General features: G+C 42.3%; 1 protein-coding gene across 3 annotated transcripts in view; it reads right to left on the bottom strand.

Annotated features, from left to right (window-relative positions):
* SPAG9 (sperm associated antigen 9) overlaps positions 1 to 27886 on the bottom strand; it is a 105812-nt gene that overhangs the window by 61162 nt on the left and 16764 nt on the right. For all 3 annotated transcript variants that reach the window (XM_059732094.1, XM_059732095.1, XM_059732096.1), the window contains exon 3: positions 11802 to 11872. In XM_059732094.1, coding sequence (XP_059588077.1) covers positions 11802 to 11872 — 71 coding nt within the window. The remainder of the gene's footprint in view (positions 1 to 11801; positions 11873 to 27886) is intronic.

Raw genomic sequence — 27886 nt, 5'->3', positions numbered from 1 at the left:
CAGGTTCCTCTGCTGTTCCAAGGAGCAAAGACTCCCCTTTTAAAAACAGGCTTATCCAGATTTTGTTTGGCCCAAGAAGAAAATAAAAATCTTGCAATGAAAGCTAATACGTGCTTCATCTCTTGCATCAAGACATCTGTGGCAGATATGGGTGAGTAATTCAAGACTGAAACTCTCAAGTAGAGGTAAGACAGAGACCTCAGGGGCATCAATAAACCCATGCCCAATGCCAGCGCCCAACATGAATAAGCCTACAGAACTTCCAGAGTTATTAACACTGGCTTCTTCTGTATGTTCCTTTCTACATCTGTGAATTACAAAACACCAAATCTATTCTTATAGAAGATACCTTTGAAACAAGGCTATTTTTAATTGTGTGGAGTTAAAAAAAACTGAGGTTTGAAATGTACTAAGGGATGGGTGTTTTATACCCAGGCAAAACTGATGAACAACAGTTAAATGCTATGTGCAGTACCTGCTTTCTACCAGATTCCTGTGAATTAATACAATGTTCAGCAGGGAACCTGAATACAGTTACAGATTAGAGGGGAAAATTATGTAACATATTTCAATTGCTGCAGAACCTAATAAAACTCTTCAAGTAAAATATGTACAGAAAAAAGGGGCCAACTTTGCTTGCCCGATTGGTTTTGGGAAAATCATCTGCCTAGCAGATTCTCCTGTTCACACTGAGAGAATCAGTATTGAAAGGGACCCTCCACTCGACCCTCTCTCACTGTTTATATTTAAAAGATTGAGCTAGGCTCTTAGGAACAGCTGGAATTAAGTGATATCAGATGTATACAGACAGTCCTGTCTACCCTGAAACACTAACCAGCCTTCTGCTATCACCCAGCTAACGAAACAAGTGCCTACAACAATGAGCGCCATTTCAGAAATGCCTTAAGCTCACGTTTCATGCTCTAGTATCCCGCTGCTAGAATGAAGGGGCTGCCTAGGAAAAGATTTAATGGAAATAAAAACTTGCAGGTAAAAGCAATTTGTTTCCTTTGCTAATATTTGGGAGCACAAAATAAGACACTGCTTAAATCAAGGCTGACAGGCTGGTGGCACTTTCTGGCCAGCTACCATCCTCCTTAAAAGGTGGTACAGGTTTTACTAAAACCTGCACAACTTCATTGCTACAATTAATGGTCAATTTAAGTTAGATTTTGCTCACTGTCTATTCCTGTCCTCTGTTTACTGCATAGTTGTCTCATCTCATTTATTACCCACGTATACTGGTTAGAAGGAAGGTCAATTTTAAATGGCTAAAAAGTTAAATACTATCCTGTTACAAAGTTCTGAGATGTTATTTACCAATACTACTTGACCAATCGCTGCTTGTAAGTTATACAGCAAATATCTCACTAGGAATCAACCCATTAGGCAAAATGTTCCTCCACACTAGAAGTTTGAAAGGGAACTCTTCAAAGCAGTAGATATTAGACAAGCCATTCAAACTAGCTAATCTCCTACAAAAAGCACTATAGTTCCCTTGGGTTTTTTTCTTTTTGTTTACGGGACGCTAGAAGGAAGGCAGTTTCTAAACAAAGAAATAAAAAAACCAAACAAAATGCATACAGGTTTACTGAGAAGCAGGAAGCCAAAATACACTGTCAGGATAGTGTACAGGCATTAATCAACCTATTACTAATAGTACCAGATTGCCTCCTACAGCTTTTTCCAAGAAATCCTCCATTAATCCAGACTAATGCTATCAAGGACTTAAAAAGTTTGGAGTTTTGCTGTCCTGAGATTTATACTGTGCCCCCACCATCACTAAGGATTAACAGACCCGTTTTTCATACCCCTGGGTGTTAAATTATGAGTGGACATGGCTGATTTTTGGTATGCATCACACTAACCGTCACAGAAGGTTGGTACTTCCGTTTACCCTTTAACTCGGATACTTTGGCCTTCCCTAGCTTTTGGTAGGATTTGATCTCAGTATTTTATTCCAGTGGTTTCCAAACTTTTCGGCCCAGTGGACCACCATCAAGTCTCAACATTTCTTGTAGACTGCATGAACCCTTCAGCTCTTAATTGAGATTTTTCGCCAGCTCTGGTTGTTCAAAAGAAACCAAAAAATTATTTTAATACAGAACTGATCATTTTTTTCCTTGTGCTTCTTTTGTGATCAGACACAGCATTCAATTAAGTCCTCCCATGGTTTTTTGGCTCCTTCAGTCCTCCAATACCAGCACGAAGCAGAACATGGTAGACTGCTGGAATAGCTTGCCAAAGTCTGAAAACTCACTATAGCATTCTCCTGGAGACTGCACAGCAAGATAGGTACACAGAAAGATTAATCGTCTCCTCCTACAAGCAGAGTGATAAAATTGTGTAGGTGTCTCTTTATAATTTCTTTATAACTTTTGATAATCTGGGAACCTCACATGGAAAGCAATGAATTGGGAGTGAAGCACAACTCAAAGCCAACCACTAAAGCAACAAGTTCTAAAACCTAAACACCTTTGTCAAATACCACGCAAACCTCAAATAGGTATACAAGCCTGGTATGATGGCAGTGTCAGATCTGTACCTGAAGATGCCTGTTTTTCCCTATACGCCCCAGCATCCCTGCACTGAAGCTTGCTCAGAATATTCATCTAAATCAATATGACAAATGATACAGCAAGTGCCAGAGAGAGGATCACTATTCTGTCATGCTGTATCAGACCAGAATAGTGAGAAGCTTACATGGCCTAATTATGCTTCATTAAACTAAGCTGATACTCTCAGTGTCAGGGAGAAAAAAAAAGATAAATGTACAAGATCTTCACTTTATATTTTTGAAAAGGAAAAAAGTAAAGGCAAAAAAAGGCTTTCACATACTTTGACAAGGAAAGAGTTTGACAGCAATCCCAAAACAGTCTTCCATGTCTGCAGCAGTTGGCTTGAAGTCCAAAAATCAGGCCAACTACAAATCTGAAAAATCTCCCTCTCTGCCCCCTCCCAACCCAAAAGTTTAAGATAAAACTTGTCATCTTTTTAAAAGCAGTATCACACTTGTGAAATGTCTAGTTAATGGCTTTGGAGATTAAAGCAACAACAGACAGCATGTCACCTCATACTGCCCTACCACCGTGCAATCAGGGCAGAGTGTTGGAGCCATAATAGTCAAAGGCACACAGGAAAAGCAAGGCTTATCAATTTTACGTACTTGCAGGGAGAGGACAGACAAGCTTTCAGACCCAAAATGCCCTCATCTCATATTTAGCTTGTCAAACCTCTCTTCCCAACTGTACAGTTGGTCCAGTAACAGCTATTACAGAAATAGCATTGCTTCAACCTCAGTCTTGACTTGGAGAAGTCACTAGCAGTAACAGCCTGGTCCCCATACCCATTCAATTCAGGGCCTCTGATTTGTGCACAATGAGCAAGTCTTTTAAAAACAGAGCTTTGCTATAGCTAGTGAATGGCCAGTGTGACTTGCTATCATGTGGAATAGTAATTGGACCAAGGACTCTGCCACTTGTAAGATATTTAAGTTCAGCCATTACTACAGACCCAGGAGACAGCAAGTTTAATAGTTAAATCATTTCAAAATAGGATCTCTTTTCTGAACAGTTCTATTTATACAAACCAAGGGATTTAGATTTTTCTTCAGCTGCTGAAGCAAAAGTATTTTGTCCTGCTCCCCAGTCCAGATCTTCAGAATAGTCTGTTAACCAGCAGCACATTACTACTTTATGTAATTTAAAAAAGGCTTACACAGCACAGAAGAGTTTGGATGCTGTTTTGTCACTGGGGATTCTCCAACAACCTTTTCAGAAATAATTTCATGCTTCTCACTTTCTCTACCATCATGTCAAATCAGAATTTTTAATAAGGTAATAAAATTAAGCTTTTAAAAGATCTCTTTTCTTTACACAAAATGAAAGGGGGCTTTGTCTTGTATTCTGACTTGCTAAGAACCAAAATCTAAAGGAGTTGTTTAAGCTAAAATCCAAGAACATGGTTGCAATGCAGGTGAACACGCTCAACTGGGATTGAAATTCAATAGTTCAGTTAATATTAATAATTAATATTGCAGCCAAAGCAACAGAGAGAGCTGGCTGCTCAAATACTCGCCCAAGGTCTGAGTGCAGGCTGCAAAACCTGCTGCAGCACCATCAACTGTACCCAAATTAGCAACTTGTGTTGATGTAACCAAGACAACACTCAAGGTGCTACCATGCACCTCTGGATTCCCCTCACACATTAAAAAGCCAACATGTCATTATCCGGCCGTTTACTTGATTACAATCTAAAATAAGTATCTTTTCAGTTCAGGAATATTCTTCTCTGTTTATGAATTGCATTTACAGTCTATAGACTTTAGTCCCAAATGCTGTCAACAAGTCTGAAATGTTAGATTTGAATGCACGTGTTCAAATGCAGGTGAACCAAATCAGTAGTATTTTGCATAGTCATGACTGAAGTTTAATATCTCATTCTTCAGACTGTCCAACACATGAACATGAGCAGTGAAGAGTTGTCGCAGCCTACCCTGTTCCACGCCCTATTAGTAGCAGCGATATTTAATAGAAAAATATGACAGCATGTCAGCCCGCTGTAAGTAGGCAAAGGCAGACAGAGCAAGGTAACAATATAGGAGGTAAGGCAAATCATAACCTGGAAAAGTAAGAATACATCAAACAAGGGGAAGATACAGAAAAGAAAGCCAGTCAGAACCAAAGCACCAAAATGGAGGAATGTATCAAATAGATATAATGGAAGAAGGAACAACTAATTGCAAAAACATGCTTGCAAGTCATGTGGTTCAGAGCTGCTTCTTTCATTGCTCCTTTAGCTGTTTAAGTGGTAGGAAAACAAATGCGTCTTCATGAAAAGGCAATGACATTGATTAGAGAAAAAAGTATTCTTGTTTAGAAACATTAAAAAAACAGGTACTAGAAGCAAATACTGTGATGGAAATCACTCAGACAGATCAGAAGTTGGGTTTCATGAAGACTCTTAAAAGAAATTACAACTGAAATGGCTAAATCTGAGGCACGTTTTCAAAAGAAACACGCTTTTAACAAAACCATGAAGGCCGTGTCTAGAACCCTGGAAATTGTGGTCATGGGGAAAAATTCAAGACAGAAGGAATCTGGCAGTGTTGCTCTCTCTTTACCTAGTTTCTCTCATTTGTGATTCATCTTGAATTAAACAAGCAAGCACACCCACCCCAAAACACATGCAAAGGACACCACCATTAACATGAAGATGTCAGTGTAGGAAGAGAGCGCATGAATCTCAAATGAAAAAAGAAAAAAAGGCAGCAGAGGAAGTTCTCATGTTCCAGGACTCCCTGGTGGCTGAAAACAGGCTGAGATGATCATACTACATAGCAAAGCTCAGTTATTTTCTTTAATACATATATTACCATATGCCTACAGGTACCAGGGCTGCCATGTGGTAAGCAATGTACTTACAGATACTGGGCGTGTGTAGACGAAACGGGGGCCCTAAAATTGAAGTGGTGGGTTTTAAAAAACACTGCTTCAGTTTAGGGCTTATTAACCCCCCGTGTCGTGCACACACCCTGTTGACTTACCTGCCTCTCTAGCGGTGGGGAGAGAAGGGTGAGCTGCTGGCGGACAGAGCAGTCCCTGGCCTGCACGGGGGGAGCTGGCGCTTCCCTCCATGGCAGCTCCGGCACCCCCAGGCAGCACCTGCCTGCACGCACCCAGCTTGGGCGGTCGCAGGGTGGGGGCACTGCAGCCACAGAGGAAAGCACCAGGCCCCCACACAGCTCAGGCAGGCAGGCTCCAGGAGCAGGGGTGGGGAAAAAAAAAAAAAAAAAGATCAGACTCGCCGCTTTTCTTGGGTGGAGCTGCTTTCCCGGGCTGCTGCCAGGCTGCCCGCAGGGCTTCCTGCAGAGCCGTGGAGCTGCACAGAGCCCGGTGCTTCGCTCCGCAGCTGTAGGGGCAGCAAACAAAGTCCTCAAAGGAGTTTTAGTTTGCTGCGCCCCAAGTCATTTAAGGCACATTACGCCGCCGAATTTCCTACAGAGGCTGGAATTCATGTGCAATATGCCGCCAAGGCGTGCAAACAGTGACACCATTAAAGTAGTGCAAAAGCATTTAAAGTGTTGTGCACACACATGCCTCTAGTTTTGTCTACACATGGCCAATAAGTCTACACTTGCAGTTTATGTAGACAGAGACAAGGAGTGCAGGGAAAGGTACATCATTCTTACATAAAAAATAATGGGAAGCTGCATAATGGGAAGTTTGGCAAATGTTATCAAAGGTTTTTAAAGCACATTTTGGGGCTAGACTGAAAGGAAATATTAAAGAGAGGGGTACAATGGAAAAGGAAGGAGGTAAATGTGGAGGACAGATGACAAAGGTAAAAAGCAACTAGACAGTGAATCTGATGTAAAGAAAAAAGATGTCATGATTAAGGGAAGGAGGTGGGAGCAAAGATGAGCTATAATGAAGCCTTTTTCCTGTGGCAGAAGGGTCACCTCAGTGCTAACACCCAAAGAAACACCAGTCCCAACCCAAGAGAATGCATTTTAAACTATAAAAATGTTCAATAAATTTGAATCAAACCAGCAGAGGTTGATGTCCATTTTGAAGCAAAATCTATATAAAAAAAATCCAAACATGCCATTAGTATTTGCACCAGTAAGAGTTAAAACAGACTTAGTACATTGATCAGTCTTATAAACCAAGTCAAATAGCAAGTCTTGTATCTTTGTATTAATTACCATATCTCCTCACATATAACACGCTCCAGAATATGTTTACATTTTTTTTTTGAAAGGCAGCATGAAGGAAAAAACTAGATCTTTACTGATAAGTAACTGCATAACAGCAGCTAAGGAGTTAAGCCTGCTCCTGGGGCCATGAGCCAGGTCCAGGGCATGGAGCCATGTCATACAGTCCAGAAATTTGGTGGCAGGTGAGGAGTGATGGTAGCGTTAATTGCCATAGCTCTGCAAGCTGCAACAACTAATGCTGCCACTGCTCCCCCGCTGCCAAATTTATGGTCCCAGGGGGAGCTCCACAGGCCAAATGATTTGGCTTCACAGGCCGGCTCTATTTCTTGCATATAATATATGCCCTAATTCCCACAGACTGGTTTTTATATGGGAGAAAATACGTAGTTCTATGATGGCGACACATGCACAGCCTTTAATCAGAAGCCTGGCTTACTGTGCTAAGTATTTTACAAACACAAAGTCCCTGGTCCAAATTTAGACCAGCAACAAAGGATGGAAGAAAGGAATTAAAAGCATCAAAATCTTTTTTAAATACAGGCAACCCCTACTTAGCGCTCTTAATTGGTTCCTGAAAAAACAAGCGTTAAGTGAAACCGAAAGCATCTGATGACCCAAGATGGTGACCGTGAGCATTATAATGAAAGCAGGGGTTGCCTGTACATTGCATTTATGTCACAGGTGAGAGGCTATTAAGCTTGCCGCATAATAGACCATTTTCATGTACTCATAGCATTGCCAAAACGACCATTTGGGGTAAACTTTTTCCTGGTGTCTGCTTCAATCAAAACAGGTTGGGTCTTTCCAGGATAGTAGACGTGTTATTTTGCAAAATAAAATAAAAAAATCTTGGGCCTTTTCTTTGAAGTATTCCACTACTCACAAGATCTGGAGCTTGAAGTTTGGTAAAATGGGTGTTTTATACTAGGCAGCTACCGTTTGTACTTCCTCTGGTAACATGCCCATGTTCAGTAGATATTGGTCAACTGTCTGGAAAACCTCATACTACTCACTGAACATGCTGGAGCCTCTCGTACAGGCTCTGAGAGAACTGCACACGGATCCTCCTCCTCACTGCTTGCCCTCCTCTCCTCCCACCCGAACACCAGAACATGCCTGTCGAGCGTAGCAAGGCACAAAAGTCGAAAGCAGGGAACATGACTTTGCTGCTAAACTGTCAAGGACTTGATGAACACTCCCCTAGATTCCAGCAGCCAGACATCATGGAGAAGGGATTGGCCTAACAAAGCCTGAAGTTTTAAGAGCTGGACCAGGTTGGGGAGTAGGAGTAGACTGGGAGAGAAAGACTGTAGTCTAAACTGGTAGAGGATGAAGAGAGACTGATTGAAAGGGGAGGAGGAGCGGCTGAGAAAGATGACTGGAAGAGAAAGCCAGGGTAGCAAGGAAGAGGACAGGAGAGGGCAGGAAGACTGGAAGCCAGTTAAGAAATGGAAGATGGGACAGTGAGATCAGCAAGGGGCAGACTGGTTAAACAAGACCAGAAACAAGTGAGATAAGGAAAAAAAAAAAGAAGGACAAGAACTAAGACAGCCTAGGCAAGGAGAAGGAGACCAATAGCTGCTCATTAAAGTGAGCACAGTCCACTTGGTGCACCGAGTGAGGCAGAAGCCCCGAGGTTAAAAAGTCTCAAGTCATGAGGTTGCGTATGCACAGGGCAACTGAATTAAGGTTGCACAGGAAACCTCCTTTCTGCCATTCCCTAATTTAATGCTTGATTCTCTAACCTCAGTAATGTTTTTTTAACATAGGTTGGGGGCAGTTTGGTATGGTGGTTATATAAATTGCATGAAACTCGCTCTGATTAGCTGGATAATTACTTGCAAGAGTCTCGGAAGCAGTAGATTCTTTTAAAGTCAACCTCAAAGGAAAATATTTCATCTTAACTGTGAAACTTGGAAGATGAAATTTAGTACTTTAAAAAAGGTGTAAAAAGAGACAGCAACAGACTTTCAGCATGAGGTTCTGTACTATTGACTGAATCCAATGCATGAGGGTACTGGACAACGAAGCAGTCCAAGGAAATATCCGAGTATAGGGAATTAAAACAAAACAACTATTTACAATACCAAGTATGAAGGACATAGAAAACGCTTTCCCTAGGATGCATCAAAACTCACAGTGGAGTGAAATATTCTTAGGAAGTGCTTATAGTATTGTTATGTTTTATATCTCCCAACTTCCTCTTCCAGAGAAAGAGTCACAGTACAAAGATAAGGTCAAATTAAACCTAAAATTTGACAGTCAAACACAGAGTATTATTCAGGGGACTTCAAATTACTATCCCCATGTTACAAGAATAATATCCCCAGGGTGAAATGATTTGAAATAATCAATTTAAAGCTTGCTCCGCATTTGTACTTTAGTTATTTTCCTGAAGGCTGATTACCATTAAAACGTTATTTAGCCTCTAAGCATAGCTCTGACACAATGTGGTAGTTTCAGCTAACCAGGATAAGCATTTAAGCAACTGTATAGCTTGACATTAATTTAGATCATCACTCGCTATTTCAATATTTACTAAGTTATTTTTACTCGTGTGTCAAGCTGCATTAAAATGAAAAGTGGAATTCAATTAACACACACAAAACAGTTTTATTGAGTTATTAGTTTAAACGCATATTTAAAATCCTACCTCAGATGTATTGGAAAAAATGTAAAAGAAAAACAAGACATGCATTTAAAAAGAAAGCAATTAAGCAAAAAAAATATATGTAATAAGGGGACTGAACTGTTTCTGGTTACGAGGTCTTTTAAGATTTTAGAATTCTTATCCCTTGATTGGAAAAAGGAAGACAAGCTTTCCTGCCTTTTCAGCTTCTGAAAATTATTCATTAAAACAGATAGATGAATTAACTGAATGGAAGAAGACAGTGCTTACACTGGTACGAAGAGGCTATAACTGTCAATAGTTGATAAAGAGCTTCTACAGGTCCTGGCTCCAAGTTCCCAGTAGCTCAGTGACTAGCCTTCCTTTAAAATTAACAGCAAACATCCTTTTGACTATTTGAATGTAGATGATACTAGCTTTAAGTCTTCATATAAAGTGGCCAAATTCCTCCTTTTTTTTTTTTTTTTTTTTAAAGGGTAAATAAAAGATGCTTTTCAGCCTGCAAATCAAGCACAGAAATCAAACGATTCATTCAAGGTTACCTAGATCAGTAGCTACGACAGTGACAGAACTCAGGTCTCCAACTCCCTGTTCTAGTCACACTAGACCAGTGTTTCTCAAACTGGGGCACGCAGCGAACTTCTAGAGGGCACGAGAGGAAGAAATGGGAAAGCAGAAGAAGGGAAAGGGGAAGTATACGTGGAGGAAAAGGAAGAAAAAGAAAAAAAATGAAGAACTTTTAGGCTGTTGGAGAGGTTACAATGCAGATGTAGTGACAAGCGTTACTTCTTTCTAATTAGCCATAAACATAAGGAAGTTTAACAAGCCTAAAAATGGCTATGTGATGCAAAAAAAAGTTGCAGATCCACTGCACTGCCAAAGGTTAAGTGTAATCCACAAGGTACGTGGTGTAATAGTAATTTATACTATGGCCTGTTTGGCCAGCGGCATGACAAAAAACAAATCTGGAACTATTCGACAGGAGAGACGCACTTAAACTCACTAATCATGGAGTAGCTCTTCCACAAGGAACAGCAAGGGAAGTTTTAAACACTCAGCGGAGATAAGAATACTGCTTCCCCCCTATTCCATCAGAATTCGAAGGCTCAACCTGTGCATCCAAGTCTGAGAAATGCTAAAAAATGGGAATTAAGCAGTCAAGTGACAATATTGCTGTGGAGTGCAATAAGACAAATGTGTCTAGTTTTCACACTAAGTTCATTTCCAAGGATTTCTTCCAAAACTTACAACTGGAAAGTTAAAGTTCCTGTTCTGTTTAGAATCTTTTTTTTTTTTTTTTAATTAATGGACCTGAGAAGCCTAAACTGCTTTTACAAATTGAAAATTTGATCCTTATGAAGGATTTTTAAAAATCCCCCCCTACCTGCACTATTACATGAATAGATTTTCAGTAACATCTTCAGAAAGTTTTAATATTAACCTCTGAAAAGCCTAGTGTTGAAGCTTTGTTTTGCTCTGCTTTCAACTACCCTCACCATCCTTGTCCAGGGATCCTTAATACTTGTTGCATTACTCACTGCCAGTATTGCAACACTTCATATTCCAAACTCACACGCTTAGCTATCAAATCAAATCTTATTTTCAGGAGAGAAGGTTTCTTAATTAAAGAAGTGTCAGGCTTGAACTCTAACTTTGGAGGGGGGAAAAAAAAATCCGATATTAGTTTTCCAAGAGCAACAAAAAATAAGTGAAGAGTTTGGAAACTGAATAAGAATAGCTGCAAAAAACTTCAACACTGGAAGTGAAAATGTTTAAATCTAATTGAGTAATTTTGAGCAAAATATCCCCACATACATACATGAAAACTGGCCAATTAGGATCTCCACCTACACTAGGAAGATGGCCCACTGCTGCCAGCCATAAAGCATGAATTCCCAAATATGTAATTGAAACTACAAACAATATTGAAAACAATGTCATCCTGTCCCCAATAATAATTACTGTTAATGCTTGCTGATTGCGACTGTCAGCAGCAGGCCGATTTCCTAGGGCACGTAGATCCCCAAGGAAGCAGTTGGAACAATGGAAAAAGCAGTTGGAAACAGAAGACTAAGTCCCTTCTGTATTTGCTTAGTGTTAAAAGTTTGCTGAGACAAATTATTTTGGGGGTACAAGAACATTTAGTAATTTCCACATTTTGAAAAGGTGTGTGCGTGCATTTGAAAAGTGGCTGCATGAATGACAAGGTCTGAACCAAAAAAAAAACCCCAACAAAAAACCAGGCAGTGTATGTACACTAAAATGTCGGTGATATGGAAGAATGGCGTGTCAAATGGAGCCTGGTTGCACCGGGCAACAATAAACTGTCCAAATTTACACGTAGCAAGCAAGAATGCCTAAAAGCTTTCATTTAAATCAACTATTAATAAGTAACTTAAGTTTATACTTTGGTACGCGTATTTGCATGCCAAAGCGGAGCGCATTGAGACCTACCTCTGTATGTCTTGAATGGAGCGCATTGTATTCCTTTTTCAGTTCCGCCTCCCTCTCCTCAAGTCTACTAACTGAAAAAAAAATTAAGCAAAGTTAATGCAAAAATGTGAATGCCAGTTACAAATTTCAGCAACTCATTTACCTGAGTCTAATTTCCCTGTGCCAAAAGGCATCTATACACATGCTCCAGGATGAAGACAGACTCTCAGAGCCACTCCAATTAAAGCGCCCACAGTGTCGCATGTATTGAGCGTCCCATGCTTTAAAATGGTGGTGGGGGCACCAAATACATGCGACACGGAGGCTGCTGGAACACGTTAATTAGCACACTCCAGCAGACTCACAGCAGGCTCTATTAACGGAGTCTGCTCCAACGCATTTAACAAAGGCCAATTAATATGCGTCAGAGCAGAGGTCCGTCACATGTATAGGTGCTCAAAGGTACCTGCCCCAAGGCCAGAGTTCCCCAACTGATCGATATCAGCACCAAGGGGAACTTATTGATGTTTAAGGTATTAAGCCAAAGTCTCCTTGCTAAATTCTTCTCCTCATTGCCCACATAGCTTTTCTTCTCCCCAAAATTGTAAGTCATACAAAGCTAAAATAAGTTTTTAATCCTTCAAAGATAAAATTAACTTAACAATCAGATTTCCGGTTCAGGAAAATAATTTACCGTTAGGTGTACCTGTTCAGACCTTTCTCAATCGTATGCATGTGTGAAAAAAGTGGTTAAAAAACCCCAGGTCACAAGGCTAACTATGCACATATGTCGTGGCAGTGGTAGTTGACCTTTGCAGCATCAATTTTTTTACTACAGAAAAATGGAGCAAATCTTACATTTCAAGGAACTTAGAAAGATGCCAACAGGTCAGAATGCTTTTAGCACTACAAATTGCTATCTGAAATCTCTGGATTTATCTTATGACTCATGTTTGCACACCTAAAAATGCTACACCTGGCCACGGCACCCTGGTTGAGAATCACTGTCACCTGGAATAACTACAAACTGCCTCTTTTCCCAACCTAAATAGGCAACCAACATAAGTTTGGTGCCCAAATCAAAATCAAATCTGTAATTCTCCACTGACAAAATTGTAAATGGACAGAAAGCAAAAATTAACCAGATATTTTTATGTCAAGCATATATGTTATGATTTGGCCACCTTTTATTGTAGTTCATGTATCATTATTAACGTTCACATTCACTCCACTGCATTTTAGAGCGATGGCTCCATGAATGCAACTGATTTTCACTTTCTGGGAATGCTTAGCTTTGAAATAAACGACAAATTGATTGAAAGAGGCAACTTAATAAAACCAAAGACAGAGTGTTTAGGAGAAAAACGAACAATAGTATGCCTATAACAAAATATATTTGGAAGAGAATCATGGTAGCAAACAATCCTTTTGACATTATGCCTTTTGACAAAAGAGCATTCCTGAATGGACAGCTTCATATCAAAACAGTGCATAATATAAAAGCTGCAGGTTTTTTTTAATTGAAAACTGTTATCCTATGCTGCAAAGTTACAGTGCAGGGCATTAAAAGACAGCTGAAAATGTATATGCCAGAAATACCAGAGACATGACAAATTAATCAGCTGCTCCCCAAAGTTCAGAAGGAGGCTTGACCCAGTCTGTCAAGAAACTGAGCATCTATTTACAATGCCAAGGATGGTTTTGGTTTTCCTTGCAAGGTTTTTGCTTAATGGAACTTGAATTCTTCTATTAATATTCATGCAAGAGCAACAACGTAATTCTCATGCTCAGTACACCACTAGGAGATTTTCTAACCCTTATTTTAACGAAAATAAATATGTTTAATCATTATATTCCAGAGCAGCTCACCTATGTCATTTCAATACAAGCAGTCAGAGACCACATCTTATCTATTTTACTTGGTCCTATATCTCAAGCCTGGTTTAATAAAGGCCTTCTCTACAAGTCTTGGTTTTCCCCTGCATTCAATTTCAAACCCCCTTTTCTGCTGCCATTTTAGATCTCTGACCTTCAGCGTTATCCTCGTGGCATTTGTGACCAAACTATATGCTACTGTTTCTTCAATTTAGGCAACTGCTCCAATTTCTCTAGTTGATATTCTCTTCCTCTGCGTGCAGTTTGAATCTCTCAGGAAGATTTATAACATCATTACAGGTCTGCCTGTATCTATAGACCCAATGCCAAAACCCACAGCTTCTCAAGACAATTGCCAGCCTTTTCTCTGCAGGTCATGTACTTCTGCTGCTGCCAGCTGCCTCCTATCAGCAATGTTTTTCAATATGTTATTTCTCAATGCCCCATATTTTTACACCCAAGCACAGTATTTTACATAGGCACAGTTCAATCAGAACCAGATTAAAAAGGTGTAGCTATAACTTAATTGTATGTGCACTTAAATCGGTCTGATTTAGCACGACCGTTAGCATTCTAGCTACAAATATCAATCTGCTCAGGTTACTGCCTACATAAGTCTCTGCACACCAATCTTACAGTAGTATAAAACTCATTCAGGAACTAAGCATGTATATTTGAAGTGTTAGTATGGTAACGCACAAATACACGTGGTTTTTGCAAAAGCTGCATATGGGAAGCAAAACACTTATGTGAGCGCTTCTACAGGAACTAAAAACTAGATTGTGGTAGCTAGAGGAGTCCTGAACTAAACAAGAAAAATCTAAACGGAAAAATCACGGACTCCGTCTAGAGAAATGAATGGCAAGTTCCACGTTCAACAGATGCGACCTGAGAAGGCAGCTTTTGTCTGTTGCATCAGACCATCAAGATATCAGCTTCTGATATAGCAGTAATACAGTATAGTTACCAACCTCAGGGCACGGGGAGACATAAATGGGGGCTGGGGTGGAGTGGACGCGTGGTTGACAGCCTAGAGCAGGGGTGGGCAAAATATGGCCCGTGGGCTGGATCCGACCTGCGAGGCCATTTTATCTGGCTCGTGGGGCCCCTAAAAATGTAGAAAATTAATATTAATCTGCCCTTGGTTCCTGTCAAAGAGAAGGGCAGTGGGTGACCCTGGGCAGGGAAGGAGCGCGGTGGGGGGAAGCGGCTCCACCCCCGCCTTGTGCCATGTGCTTTGTGGCAGCTGCTCACAGCCCACGTGGGGCTGCCTGCGTCTGCTCCAGACAGCCCCAGGCAGGCTGCGAGCGGCTGCAGCAGGGAGTGCCGGCCATGGGGTGGGGGAGGGGCCACTTTTCCCCCCACACTCAGCTTTTCCCTGGGCTCCTTCCCGGCACAGAGAAAAGCAGCCCCTTGCCCATGGCCAGCGCTCCCTGTTGCAGGCACTCGCAGCCCATGCGGGGCTGTCCAGAGCAGGCACAAACAGCCCCAGGCGGGCTGCGAGGGACTGCTTTTCCCCCACTCCCTGCACTCAGCACCAGCTTGTAACCCGGCCCCGCTGCCAGCTTGGCAGCAGGGCCGGGTTACAAGCTGATGCTGAGCGCGGGAAAAAGCAGCCCCTTGCTCGCCGCATGGCCGATGCCCCATGCTGCAGCCGCTCACAGCCCCCCTGGGGCTGCCTGTGTCTGCTCCGGACAGCCGCAGGTGGTCTGCGAGCACCTGTTGCAGGGAGCACCGGTCATGGGGTGGGCGAGAGACCACTTTTTCCTATGCTCAGCACCAGCTTCTTCCCTGCCAGGGAGCAGGGGCTCGGGGCTGTGTGCTGTCCCCTGCCTGTACCGCGAGGCTGAGGGGCACTGGGAGTGAGCATGTGGGGAGCCAGCGGGAGCACGGGGCCTGCACCGGTGTCCCAGGGCCAGTGCCGGCAGGGCCCAGAGTAGGAGCGCGGGGTCCCAGCCAGCAGGGGCTCTATGGAGCAAGGTCAGTTCCCCCCTGCCTCCCTGCTGGTGCAGCCCACCCCAGCTCCACAGATCCCTGCCAGCCTGCGCCCCGCTAGTGCTTGGGACACTGGTTCCAAGAAGGTGACCAGGGGGTAGGGCACCTGTCAAGGGGCAGGGCTACCCATGCAGCCCTCAACAACCTGCCAAAACTAGGTAAGCGGCCCTCTGCCCAAAATAATTGCCTGCCCTGTGCTACCGACACGCACTCTCTGGCAGGATCCACGACTCCTGGATTCAGTGCAGTGCTGTGGTCCAGTTTCAACAGGAGTTGAGGGTGCTCCCACACAGCCGAGCCTGGTAGTTAGAGCAGGTGAGAGATGTGGGTCTGAAACACGAAGAGTTACAGCCTAGGTCCCAGGTCAGGTAGTGCTAGGTAAGCAATTTAACTGTATAAAAAGGCAAGTACCTTGTACAAAAAGGTGATCACCACCATCACCTTCGCGTCCAGGTGCATTTTTTTTCCTAATGAAAGCAAGCATGACCGCGGTATGCAGGCAATTCAATGCTGTAGGTGTGCATTAAACGCATTCAGGACACACATAATGGACTGGGCCCTTCAGTGGACTGCTTTGCCTAGTCCGTGTATCCAAAAGGGGCTTAGACAGGAGCTAGGCACCTAAACTGGTCTTGTTACAGCAATTCTGCACACGTACAACAGGGGAGAACTACAAGCACCAAGACTTCCAGGAAAGTTGCACACACATGAACACACACACATGCCCTCCCCTCCCCTTCCGCAGCAGGTTTAAGGGATCCCTCTATCAGGATTTTTAGGGTCACGGTTTTGGACTTAGGGTCTGAAGTCCACGCAAGTCCTTCTTTGAATCTGGCCCTTCCATGAAACACTGGCAATATTTTTCCCGTGGTCAAAAACTGCCTCAGTCTAAGCAAACAATATGGAAAACAAAGGGCACACCGCATTACTAATTACCTTTGTGTTCTGGGAGACCTGTTCCCTTCCTTAGAAACAGCTTCCAGGTACATGGCTACAGGCATCACGATTAACTAGTGCTGGCTTAGATCAGAAATTCTGATTTTCAGTACTAACAGTAAAAGTCTGTATCGACTGCCGTCTCAGCTAGCGATTAGTGCCAAAATACAGACCCAAATGTAAAGACCTTTTACACATCAGTCTAAACAAACAGATCAGTAAACTAGCAATCTTCCAGAATTCACCAGACACAGAATACAACTAAGCTCACTGCATTTAAATGGAGACCGTACAGTCACTTGTGGCTAAGCTGCAAAGGGACGCCTGGTTTCCAACATCCTCTTTGGCTCACAGCTGCCTGCAACCCATCTCCATAAAATAAGGGTTCTCTGCAACTGATTGTTAAGAGTTTAAACTCCATGACTGGCCCTATTTTAAGAGCAGCAGAATCTCCATAATTAAAACTCGTAGTTCTCTGGATACAAGCACTGCACAACTGGGCTGGATGCCTACAACACCATCTTTATTTCCTAACTTCCCTGGTGATTGCGGGGACATTTTGTCAGACTTTCCTGGAATGTGACCTGCAAACCCACCTCTACGTTCAGAATTAAGCCAAATTGCCTCTACAGATTCTTTCCAATTAGATCCTCAACTGCAAGTTGTGTGTTTTGGTCTCTCAATCTTTGCTCTGGACTTTGCAATACCCATGGTGCAGTACCTGCCTAGGGAGTTCCAGTTGTGAAACAAGTGTCACTAGACATCCGATGAATCCAGACTTTGCCAGTTTTCAGGAAACAGTGCAACAATCATCTCCAAAAAGCTCACAGCTGCAATGACACAACACTGACGATAAATTATACCCAAGTAATGTCTCCCTAACAAACAGCTTATATGAAAGACACTCGCATGCAGTGATAAGCAGCCCTAAGATCCTGGATAATAGTATCAGAACCACACGCAAGCCTGTTTTAACTGGTATGGTCTTTATAAAGGGTCTAATTTTGAGTAGCCTGAAACTGCTCAGAGAATATCCATTCCACATGAGAGAAGCATTATGTTAGGACCTGGCTAACAGCCTGGCCCCCAACACAGGCACATGGGTCAAAAAAAAAGGAAGTCAAGTCACGCAGTGTGTGTCCAAGTTATTATTAAAGAAACTAGTCTGAAAGCCTAAGTCTCACGCAGTCTCAAAGTCTGAAATATCAATCTCTCAGATGCATTGACAGCTAGAACAACATTTCAAATGTAGTACAGACAGTGGGATGAAGGATGCCTACTACTGCCTTTAAACAATTCACTGATGGCTACCAAAAAATAAATGATTACTAAAAATAAAGGTAGTTTCAGTTTTCCTACTAAATGCCAAATGGCTTTCGATATGAATGGAATGATATTAAATGTAGTTATAAGATTAGCCTAGCTCAGGGGAAGGCTACCCCTAGCATGCAAGTGAGAGCATGGCACACAAAGGCATTTTGTTTTGGCTGCGCACCTTGGGGAAGAGGCCAGGCCTGAGCCGCCACAAGGATTGAGCCCCTTGCAGCCCCCGCACTGTCAACCCCTGGCACACCAACACCTTACAAGCTGAGGTTGCGGGTGTCTTTGGCATGCTGCCCAAAAACCCCTGGTCTAGCTGTTAAGTGTACTCTGGAACGGTATGCACTGCCAAGATCATTATTCACTGTCATAAGTCAGCCAGGAGCTCCAAGAACTACGCAACTTCATCCAAATATAAATCTGGAGTCAAATTGGGGTCTTCCACCAGTGGCATTTACTATGGAGAAGCGTAGCCACTTTTTCAGAGCTTTATATATTATCTATGCCGAAAATGAAGGCCAGTTTAGTTTAAACCTAAGAGATTCAAAAAAAAAATCTCAGTTCAGAAAAGCATCAGACATACCAAAAGTTACCGGAATGTGCCAATTTGTCACTACAGAACTTGTGAAAAGGTCAATACTGATTCTAAGCAGACTCTAAAAGATCAGCATTCACCACTTCAAGTATACCAGACACCTAGTATGCATCCTACTAGCTCACATAAGAAACGTGCGACACACTGAAAAAATTGTGTAGCAATTCTGAATTGTGGCGCTCTGCACTGAGCAACTTAAAGGAACAGTAATTTTACAGCTGATGTTGACCTGTTCAATTTTTACATGGAGTTCCTTTCAGAGTCCGTATCTATACAACTTAAGTCTGTACACTTCGGTCAAAACAGACGAAGATATAAACAGTCTAAAAAACCTGAGTACTGGAATGATGAACCAAAGATTGATAAAGCGGATGCCATTGGAAGAATACTCCCGTAGAAATGGCTGAAGCAAGCCCCACTGCAATCTTGTTTGCAGTCAAATGTTTCAAGGAGCATCCAATGACCTAGAATACTAGTCCTCCATATGGAAATCTAAGCCTTCTTGATTTAATACATCAAGGTCCTCTCAAACCTAACCAATCAAGCCTAAAAATGAAGATTACTATTAGAGGGAAAATGGGGTGAAGCATATGTCATTCTTTCACCTCTGTCCTGAGACACTGAGGCAGCATTAGGCAGCTCTCTGCCTGCCCTGCCTGTTCAAAAATCAGAGCTTACCTCCCAAGTTTGATGGCTTTTGCCAAGTTTGGAACACCCTCCATCTGTCTGTTGTCCTCTGCCTCAAACTGCTGTTAAGCCTAAGGGGGAGAAAGAGAAACAGACCTTCTAGAAAGCCAAATCCAACTGAAAAGATGCCTTCAAGAGGTATTACCAGTCCCTTCTCTGCAAGCAAGGCAAAGAGATCCAGTTTATTAATGAACCTCACTTGAACGAGACTTTAGCCATTCCTGAAGCTTTTCTTTGGACAACTTTCATTCAACTGATATCCTGACAGCAGGTCTCACACCAAAGCCAAAATCACAGAACAAATGTTCTTCAGCCACTACTTGACAGACCAAAATCACACCAACTCTCGCAGAAAGAAAACACTAGGCTGATCCAACACAAGCATTTAGCTACAAAGCAGAAAGAGCTACAAGACTGAGGGTACAACATGGCTTCTAAAAAAAAAAATGATAATCCTTGGCAAGACTGAAATACCTTCAAGCCGTTCCTGTTTAATGCTTACTCAGAACCGAGATTATAGTTGTAAAGATGAAAACGCATCAGTAAAGATTGAAGAAATGTTATCCTGAGAGTGAATAGTAGTACACTTTTTCTTTCTTCCTTATTTTTTTTTTAAACTGTGCTTGCAAAAATCCATTAAAGAAACCGACATCCTTAACACTGTTTGGGCTGATACCATGTCCACCAAGTTGCCAATTTAGTCCATTAAGAATGATTTTTTTAGTAAAATCCTTGAGTTTAACAGAGTCGGTAGATTTTTTTAATTGAACTTGTCCTGAAATCTGCTTTCATGGAGTATTGATATAACCATAGCAACTCAGGGGACCCCCAAAAACTGGAGCGCCACTGAAGCAAGGTCATGACAATGGCTTCTGATCAGAACAGTCTCTCACATTGCTCATCAAAGATCCCTCTCTACTGTGCTACTGTTCATGTCACATCCTATTGAACACAGCTCTTATTTGTTTAAGCAGCATCAATTTATTCTGTCTACTACCATGGGCATTGCTATTACAGCTCATATTTCTCCTCCTGAGCTCACCTTCAGAAGTCACAGAACATCCTTGGGGCTATGCCGGGAGGCAAAGATGACAACAGAAACGGAAGTACAATAAGTGAAACCCTGATGCAAAAATTGGCCTTTTCTAAGAGTTCAAAAGTTCTGCAGTCCTGCTGACCTACAGCAGACTGACTTTATACAGATAGAAATATAGCCACCAGTGACAAATAAGAACACAAAACCCAAGGAAACATTAAAAAATAATTTGTGTACCTTTTGCAGAAAAAAGCCATCTATGGCAAATCAGCTTATTCCACCAAAATTTCAGGCTGCCCTCCAAACTAAACAAGCCACACAGAAAACTGCAGCAAGTCATAGCAAAGGGCTTGGGCAGTACCCAAAACTCACTTACTCTTAACTTTCCCTTGAGAAAAATGCTAACACTTAGCAGTAAAGTAATCTCTTCACTAATACTGGCAAATCAACTCTCTTTCAGTTACATTAATAAATTAAACGAGTGGAGTTTAAAGCAGAAATCCAGTCTGTTATTTTGATTTTCTAATCCATTTCATTTTTGTCTCCAGTTTTATAACATAACAAGACTAGATCATACATATTGAACTAACCTTAGGCTCTGCTCCATCTAGTGGACTATTGATTTCTTTCTGCGTGCTGTAGGAATCAATGCTAATGATTACAGTAACTTCCTAATTATATTAAATAGGCCAAATTGTTGTTTAAAAAAGGACTGGTATTGAAAAAAAACCCACAAAAAACCAAAAATAAAAATCAAAGCTTTTTCTAGGAAATATTTTTGAAGTTGGTGAAATGTATCCAAAATACAGTTCTTGGCTAGGTTCTCGTTTTTATTTTAGCGAGTCAAGGATTTTTTTTTAGTAATATCTTTTATTGTAAGATAAAACTATACAGTTGGTACAATAAAAGATGACACCAAAAATATATATATTTTTCCCTCTCATATATTTCCTGGACCAAAACTATAACATCACAACAACTTCATTACATGTTTTTAGTGACATTTAAAAAAAGTTATTATGCCAGCTGATCACACTGCTCAGGGTACTGGTAACAAATTTATACTGTCATTCCCATATCAAAGGTATCTACCAGGAGGTTAGATATCTACAATATATGTCAAATTAGCTGGTGGTTTCCATTAATTTGCTATGGGACAATGGTGGACAAGATACAAAATGATACCAGTTGGAACCATCATCCTTGATAACAATACAAGAACTGAGCGACTATCACTCATTACACTATAAAAGGTGGTAGTGGCAAGACAGGCAAGGAGGAGATTGCCTGCGACACTATATGCAAACAGTTTCAGCTCTTTTTACTTAAGACTTTTAGACGCAAACTCAGGAAAGATTCTTAAAAAAAAGCTTTTTGAAGGCTCAAGTGCAGGGTGGTTATTTTTTTGCACAATTAGACTTCATTTCCTATTGAACAAAGCTATAACATTTGCTTCATGAAGTTGGCTTCCTTAAAAAAAAAGGGAACGCTCATGTTTTATGACTATATGTATTCTCATCCTCACAGGTAATTCCTCTTCCATAAAATTCAGGCTCTTAATTTTGCTTTACAAGTTTTCCACAGAAAGACTTGCAGTAGAAAAGTCAGGAACTCATACTAGATACAGTCACGAAGGACTTGGGTGAAAGCTAAACTCTTACAAAGAAGGTTGAGTCTTATTAACTGGGCCTGTGGGTGGTCTGTTAACTAAAACCGGGGCTGTTTTCCTAGACCTTGAGGAAAGATGCAGTGGCTTCAGATAACCCCCCCTCCCCCCCTTGCTCAGAAAGGACAATGCTGCCATTAATCCCTCTAAAAGAGTTTTCAACCTCTTTTCATTTGCAGGCCCCTAAAAAATTTCTAATGGAGGTGCAGACCCCTTCAGAAATTTCAATGGAGGTGCAGACCCCTCTGAATTGTTAAGTGTAGGTATTCACATGCTTTTGATTGATCATAGTCACCTACCCTGGAGGTTTTCAAGAGGAGACGAGACAGTCACCTCGCTGGGGTCACCTAACCCCAGGTGTCTTCCTGCCTAGAGCAGGGGGATGGACCGGATGTTCTGCAAGGTCCCTTCCAGCCCCTTACAATCTATGAATAGTCATATTTCCCAGACCCCTTAGACATACTTTGCAGACCCCCAGGGAACCACAGACCATAGGTTGAAAACCACTGCTCTAAATGTTATGCATCCATGCTGCGTTGAGTCAGCTGGCTTGGCCCAAAAGCAGAAGGAGGGAAGAGAAGTCCAAGAAAAAAACTGGAACAAAGAGCTTTGAAATAAATGATAAAACTCTCTCTGAAGAAAAGAGTTGCCAGGGAACTGCTCGGGGAAGCAGACTGCCACAGGCCTCGAGGGACATGCCTTAGGGAGATGCCAAGCTTTAGGCGAGGCAAAAGCTCATACACCAGTGTTAAAAGCCTCTCTTTGTTATGCTTCCCTGCTACCTAAGTTAAAGGATACTTTGAAGAAGCTGTTCTATGTCCCTACTAGCACACTGCCTGTCAAGAATGGGGGGGGCGGCAGGGATAGAGGCCTGCTTCTGGCTACATCACACCCCCCCGGAGCCAATCAGAGTGCGAATAAAGCGATACAGACAGCCAACCAGACTAAGGCTTTTATAATATTACAATTCTCATACGAGTCAAAGGGCTCCAACCCAGTAAGGCCTGCAGATCTGCCACCGTTAGTCAGCAGGGATACTGTAGCTAACAGACCCATCTTAAATTAGGGGAAGAACTGCAGGATTCAACCCCTGGACAGGCCAAGAGGACCAGAAGTGGAAGAATGGCACTCAAAAGAACCTGGAGAGAGATCAAAGATGCAACCACCCCTGTCGCATATATCTTATGAGCCATTTACAAATAAGTTTTAATACCTACCCTTCCATGAGGTATTGGAGAGCACAATTTGGAGCTTATGTAGCAAGAGATTACACTGGAGAGAGGCAGCTGAGTGCAAAGGGCTGATGTTCAGCATAACAAGTAAATTTATTTTAAACTTTAGTACCTTTTACAGCTTCTACCTCCTCCATCGTTCCATTTCAAGATTTGTTTTAAAGTGTCCTGAATAAAAAGGTCATTCTGGGAATATCACTTTGGCAAGCATAATGCGTATTCAGGAGCAAATCTCAAAAATGCAGTTAAAAACAACCCAGCAACTCATGATAAGAGTTAAGTTTTCAATCTAATATTCCCAATAAATCAAACCTAAGAGTGCCTACCATCATGCTGACAAAAGTATACAAAGACTGGATTTGTTAAGATGTGAAAATAAAAGTCAGAACTAGACTGGAAAATCATCCAAGACTACTGAAGTGTAAGTAAATTTAGCAAAGTCAGTGAATTAATCAAAATGCATTCTACACCATTTGCCTCATTAGACGAGCAAGAGCCTAGGTCCTCAAAACATTTGCCTAGGATACCGGTGACAAGATGTTTGGGGGCGGGGGGAGGAAAGGAGAGTGGAGGGCTCAATTTCCAAAGGAAAAAAAGTATCAATATCTGAACACTTCCCCACTGCCCAGAGAGACACAGAATCAATTTCTGCAGCAAACAGCTGGCAGGGCTAGGTTTATTCTTATCGAGAGCTGTTCACACAATACAAAAGATAGGCTGCAAAGCAAAAAAGCATGGCTAAGGAAGATCTTTTAGCTGCTTATTCAAGATGCCTAAGTACACAGAAAAAGCAGGATGTCTGCAAGTACCACGGGCTTTTGACATACTAGCAGTCTTACCCAACTTAAAAAAAAAAACCCCCACAAAAATAAACCTTGCTCTCAAACATATTACAGAAAAGAGGGATTATGAGATTATGCACTATGCCACACTGCCTTCCTGAAAGGACACATTTGCCTCTGGGCGAGATTTAGTATAAAATAGGTTACTTGATTTCACAGGAAGTCACTGACGTTGTTTTGCAAGGGTTACCAATCAGAGTCAACGTCACATGCAACAACACTGTGTCACCACAAACCTCTGCAGCATCCTCAATGGGAAAAAGAGGATCAGGCTACAAAATGTAATGTTAGTTTCAAGGTTGACACTTTGATCACCAGCAGGAGTCTCTTTATGCAACTGCACAGCCCAGGAACAATTACAGTGGGCTATTATCTTCCCAAATACATCATAAATGACCTAGAGAGGCTAAGTGGCTCTCTGGAATACAAAACAGACAAGAGTCTCTCAAAGATTTGCAAATGAAGCCTTAGCAGTAACGTAGAGAATAACTAGAGACTTGCAACTAGGATAACATGAATATGGAGCAGCTGAGTTGAGACACAAGTGACAAAGTTCAGATTTCTTAAGGGTAAAAAAAACTTGCTAACACATGTTGCTTTATTGATTTTAATTAGAAGTATTAAGCCCGTTTTGTGTCATTACTCCCTCCTTCCCCTTCAACAAATGAATAGCAATGTTGAACATGTCGTGTTTCCTGTACCAAAAAATCCCCCTTACCCTTTTCCGGAAAGAGACGGGTCCTTAATTTACTTAAACCGGAGTTCTCCTTGGGCTTGCTCTACACAAAGTAGTACCAGTATGATTAAAGGTGCAATTTTACATGCAAATATTTACAGTTGTTCAGCCTGGATCTCAGGGCTTGGACAAGCAGCCCACATCCACCTCTATAACCAGCCTTTGCACCAATATGAAAGAAGGCAGTCTGCAGTAAACAAACCCCTACACTAGTGTATGTTACCTGAACCCAGCATAGAAATATCCAGGAAATTAAGGCAGACCTAAACTGGTGTAGGAGTTGAATGCCAGCTTCCACCCCAGGTAGCTCCTTGGTAACGGCAAACGAGCTATTACCTGCTCCTCTGCCACCTAGCGGCCAAGGTGCTGCAACGAAGCCTAATGTGAGCAGATATCCCATTAGCAGCTCTTCCGTCTACTCTGGATCCTAGTTGAACATACATTAATATCCAGTACTGATATAAAAATTACAGCAATGTGAAGATATTGTTTGTACAGGCTCTTGATTTAGAGGTGGGAGCTAAAATATGTTCCTACTGCAAAATCTTTATCGATGAATGCAGGAGCTAGACGGGAGCTGGAGTGTTGTCGCAGCTGTGATGGTCCAGGAAATGCCAGAAGCAGGGGTTTTCTTGGTGATATCTTTTACTGGACCAGCTAGAAAGAGTTTGTCATTTTGGGTTCCAGATCAAGTTTGAAGGCTGGCCACTACAGCACAAACTTCAGTTATAAACTGGTTATATTATAAGCAAAACTGGCAACAATTTAATTAAGGCTGCCTCACACTTTCCATTGTGAGACTATTTTCAGTTGCCTGCAGTTCTGCCAATAACTGTTCAAGCTAAAGTTTTCCATGCCCAGTGCCTGCTTTCAGTTGCATTTTTCTTGAGCATTTCATGGGGGGAAAAAAAGACAGACAACTAGGAATGAGATTAGGGGAAAATCGTTTTTCTTACACTAAATGCTTAGATTATTAGGATTATCAAATCATGAATTCAGAAGCATGAACAGGCCAACATTGCATGCACGTTGAGACAATTTTGTTACATGACTGCATATTACTTCTTCCGCCTCACTTCAGGCACTAAAAGAAAAAGGACATCTTGTGTAGTTAAAGCAAATGCAATTCTGGATAACTGGATTCTAGTCCTGCCTTTACCACACAGTTCAAGTCATCCTGGGAAAATAAAATTATGCTTTTCACAGGCAAGTTGTGCATTCTAAGGTAGTATGTTTGAAGACTGAAATTATTGTCATCTCTCTGCTTCAGTTGAGAAAGAGACAATACACATCTTAAATGCTGTGAAAATAAATTTATTTACATTTATGATGACAAGTCCACTAGGACTCCAAGATCCCTTTCCACCTCTGTGCCACCCAGCAGATCATTCCCTAGGCTGTAGGTGTGCTGGACATTTTTCCCCCTTAGGTGCAGCACTTTGCATTTCTCCTTGTTGAACTGCATCCTGTTGTTTTCCGCCCATATGTCCAACCTGTCCAGGTCTGCTTGCAGCTGTTTGTTCCCTGCCCTCCGGCGTGTCTACTTCTCCCCACAGTTTTGTGTCATCCACAAACTTGGACAGAGTACACTTCACTCCCTCGTCCAAGTCGCTGATGAAGACATTGAATAGTATCAGTCCTAGGACCGAGCCCTGAGGGACTCCACTGCCCACACGCTTCCAGGTCGATACCGACCCATCCACTACGACTCTCTGGGTGTGACCCTCCAGCCAATTCGCCACCCACCGGACTGTGTAGTCATCAAAGTCACAGCCTCTTAACTTGTTCACCAGTATGGGGTGGGATACCGTATCGAAGTCTAAGTATATGACGTCAACCCCTACTCCTGCGTCCAGGCGTTGTGTGACCTTGTCATAAAAAGAGACTAGATTAGTCAAGCATGATCTACCTGCTATGAACCCACGCTGGTTTCCCCTCAGCATAATTTTTCCTGCTGGGTTCTTGCAAATGTGAGCCTTAATAATTTTTTCAAAGACTTTGCCAAGGATGGAGGTGAGACTGACTGGTCTATAGTTGCCTGGGTCCTCCTTCCTCCCTTTCTTGAAAATGGGGACCACATCGGTCCTTTTCCAGTCCTCCGGGACCTGGCCCATGCACCACGAGCATTCAAATATTCCCACCAGTGGCTGCGCAATGACATCAGTCGGTGCCTTCAGCACCCTCGGATGGAGCTCATCCGGGCCTGCCAACTTAAAGGCATCCAGTTCCTCCAAGTGACTCTGCACCATCTCAGGGTCTACGCATGGAAGTCTGGCGCCTTGCTGCTGCCTCTCTACCATCCCAGTGAGAGCCTTGTCTTGCCCCTCGCTTAGGAACACTGAGGCAAAGAACTCGTTGAGGAGTTCAGCCTTGTCCCCCCTGTCCGTCACCAATTGCTTCTGCCCATTTAGTAGGAGTCCTATTCCACCCTGGGCCTTCCTTTTACTACCTATATAGCTGAAAAACAATTTTTTGTTATCCTTTACTCGGGATGCCATCCTCAGCTCCATGGTAGCTTTGGCCTGTCTAACTGCCTCCCTACAAGCGCGAGCAGAGGAGGTATACTCCTCTTTGGTAATCTCTCCCTGTTTCCACTTTTTATGTGCTCCCCTTTGGGCCCGTAGGCTGCCCTGGATTTCTCTGGTCCGCCAGGGAAGCTTTCTGGCCCCTTTCCCTCTTTTTCCTCGCATCGGGATCGTCTCCCTCTGTGCCCAAAGGATCATTTCCTTAAGACACAGCCACCCTTCCTGGGCTCCCATCTCTTCAAAACTCTTACTCTGCAGTGCATTCCTTCTTAGGACATAACTACTCTTCATATAAACTGGCAAAGCTATGGAGGGTGCTTAGACATCTGGAATTGAGGGTCTAGGGACCCTAAACCTATACTCCACTGGTCTCCAGTCATTTGCTTCACTGCTCTGTCCTAAGCATCCCTATTATTAATGCTACTACATCAACGTCTGATCAAGCATTTAGTGTCAAGAGTGGCAATGTGCCATAGGCTTATTTAAATGCACAGAAAGTGTAGGCTTATTTAAATGCATTTAGTATGGGAAGCAGTAGGCGAGAAAAAAGGAATGCAGCCACAAGTCCAGTAGCTGCATGTAGTGAATGACAATGAGACGCAGTTTCCTACACTTCAGTACTGCAGGACACACCCAGCTGAATTCTCACATAAATCAACAG

The sequence above is a fragment of the Alligator mississippiensis genome, chromosome 8 (genome assembly GCF_030867095.1).
Source record: "Alligator mississippiensis isolate rAllMis1 chromosome 8, rAllMis1, whole genome shotgun sequence".
NCBI classification, from domain to species: domain Eukaryota; kingdom Metazoa; phylum Chordata; order Crocodylia; family Alligatoridae; genus Alligator; species Alligator mississippiensis.
The sequence above is the reverse complement of the archived record's forward strand: the minus strand, read 5'-3'. Positions and strand labels throughout refer to the sequence as shown.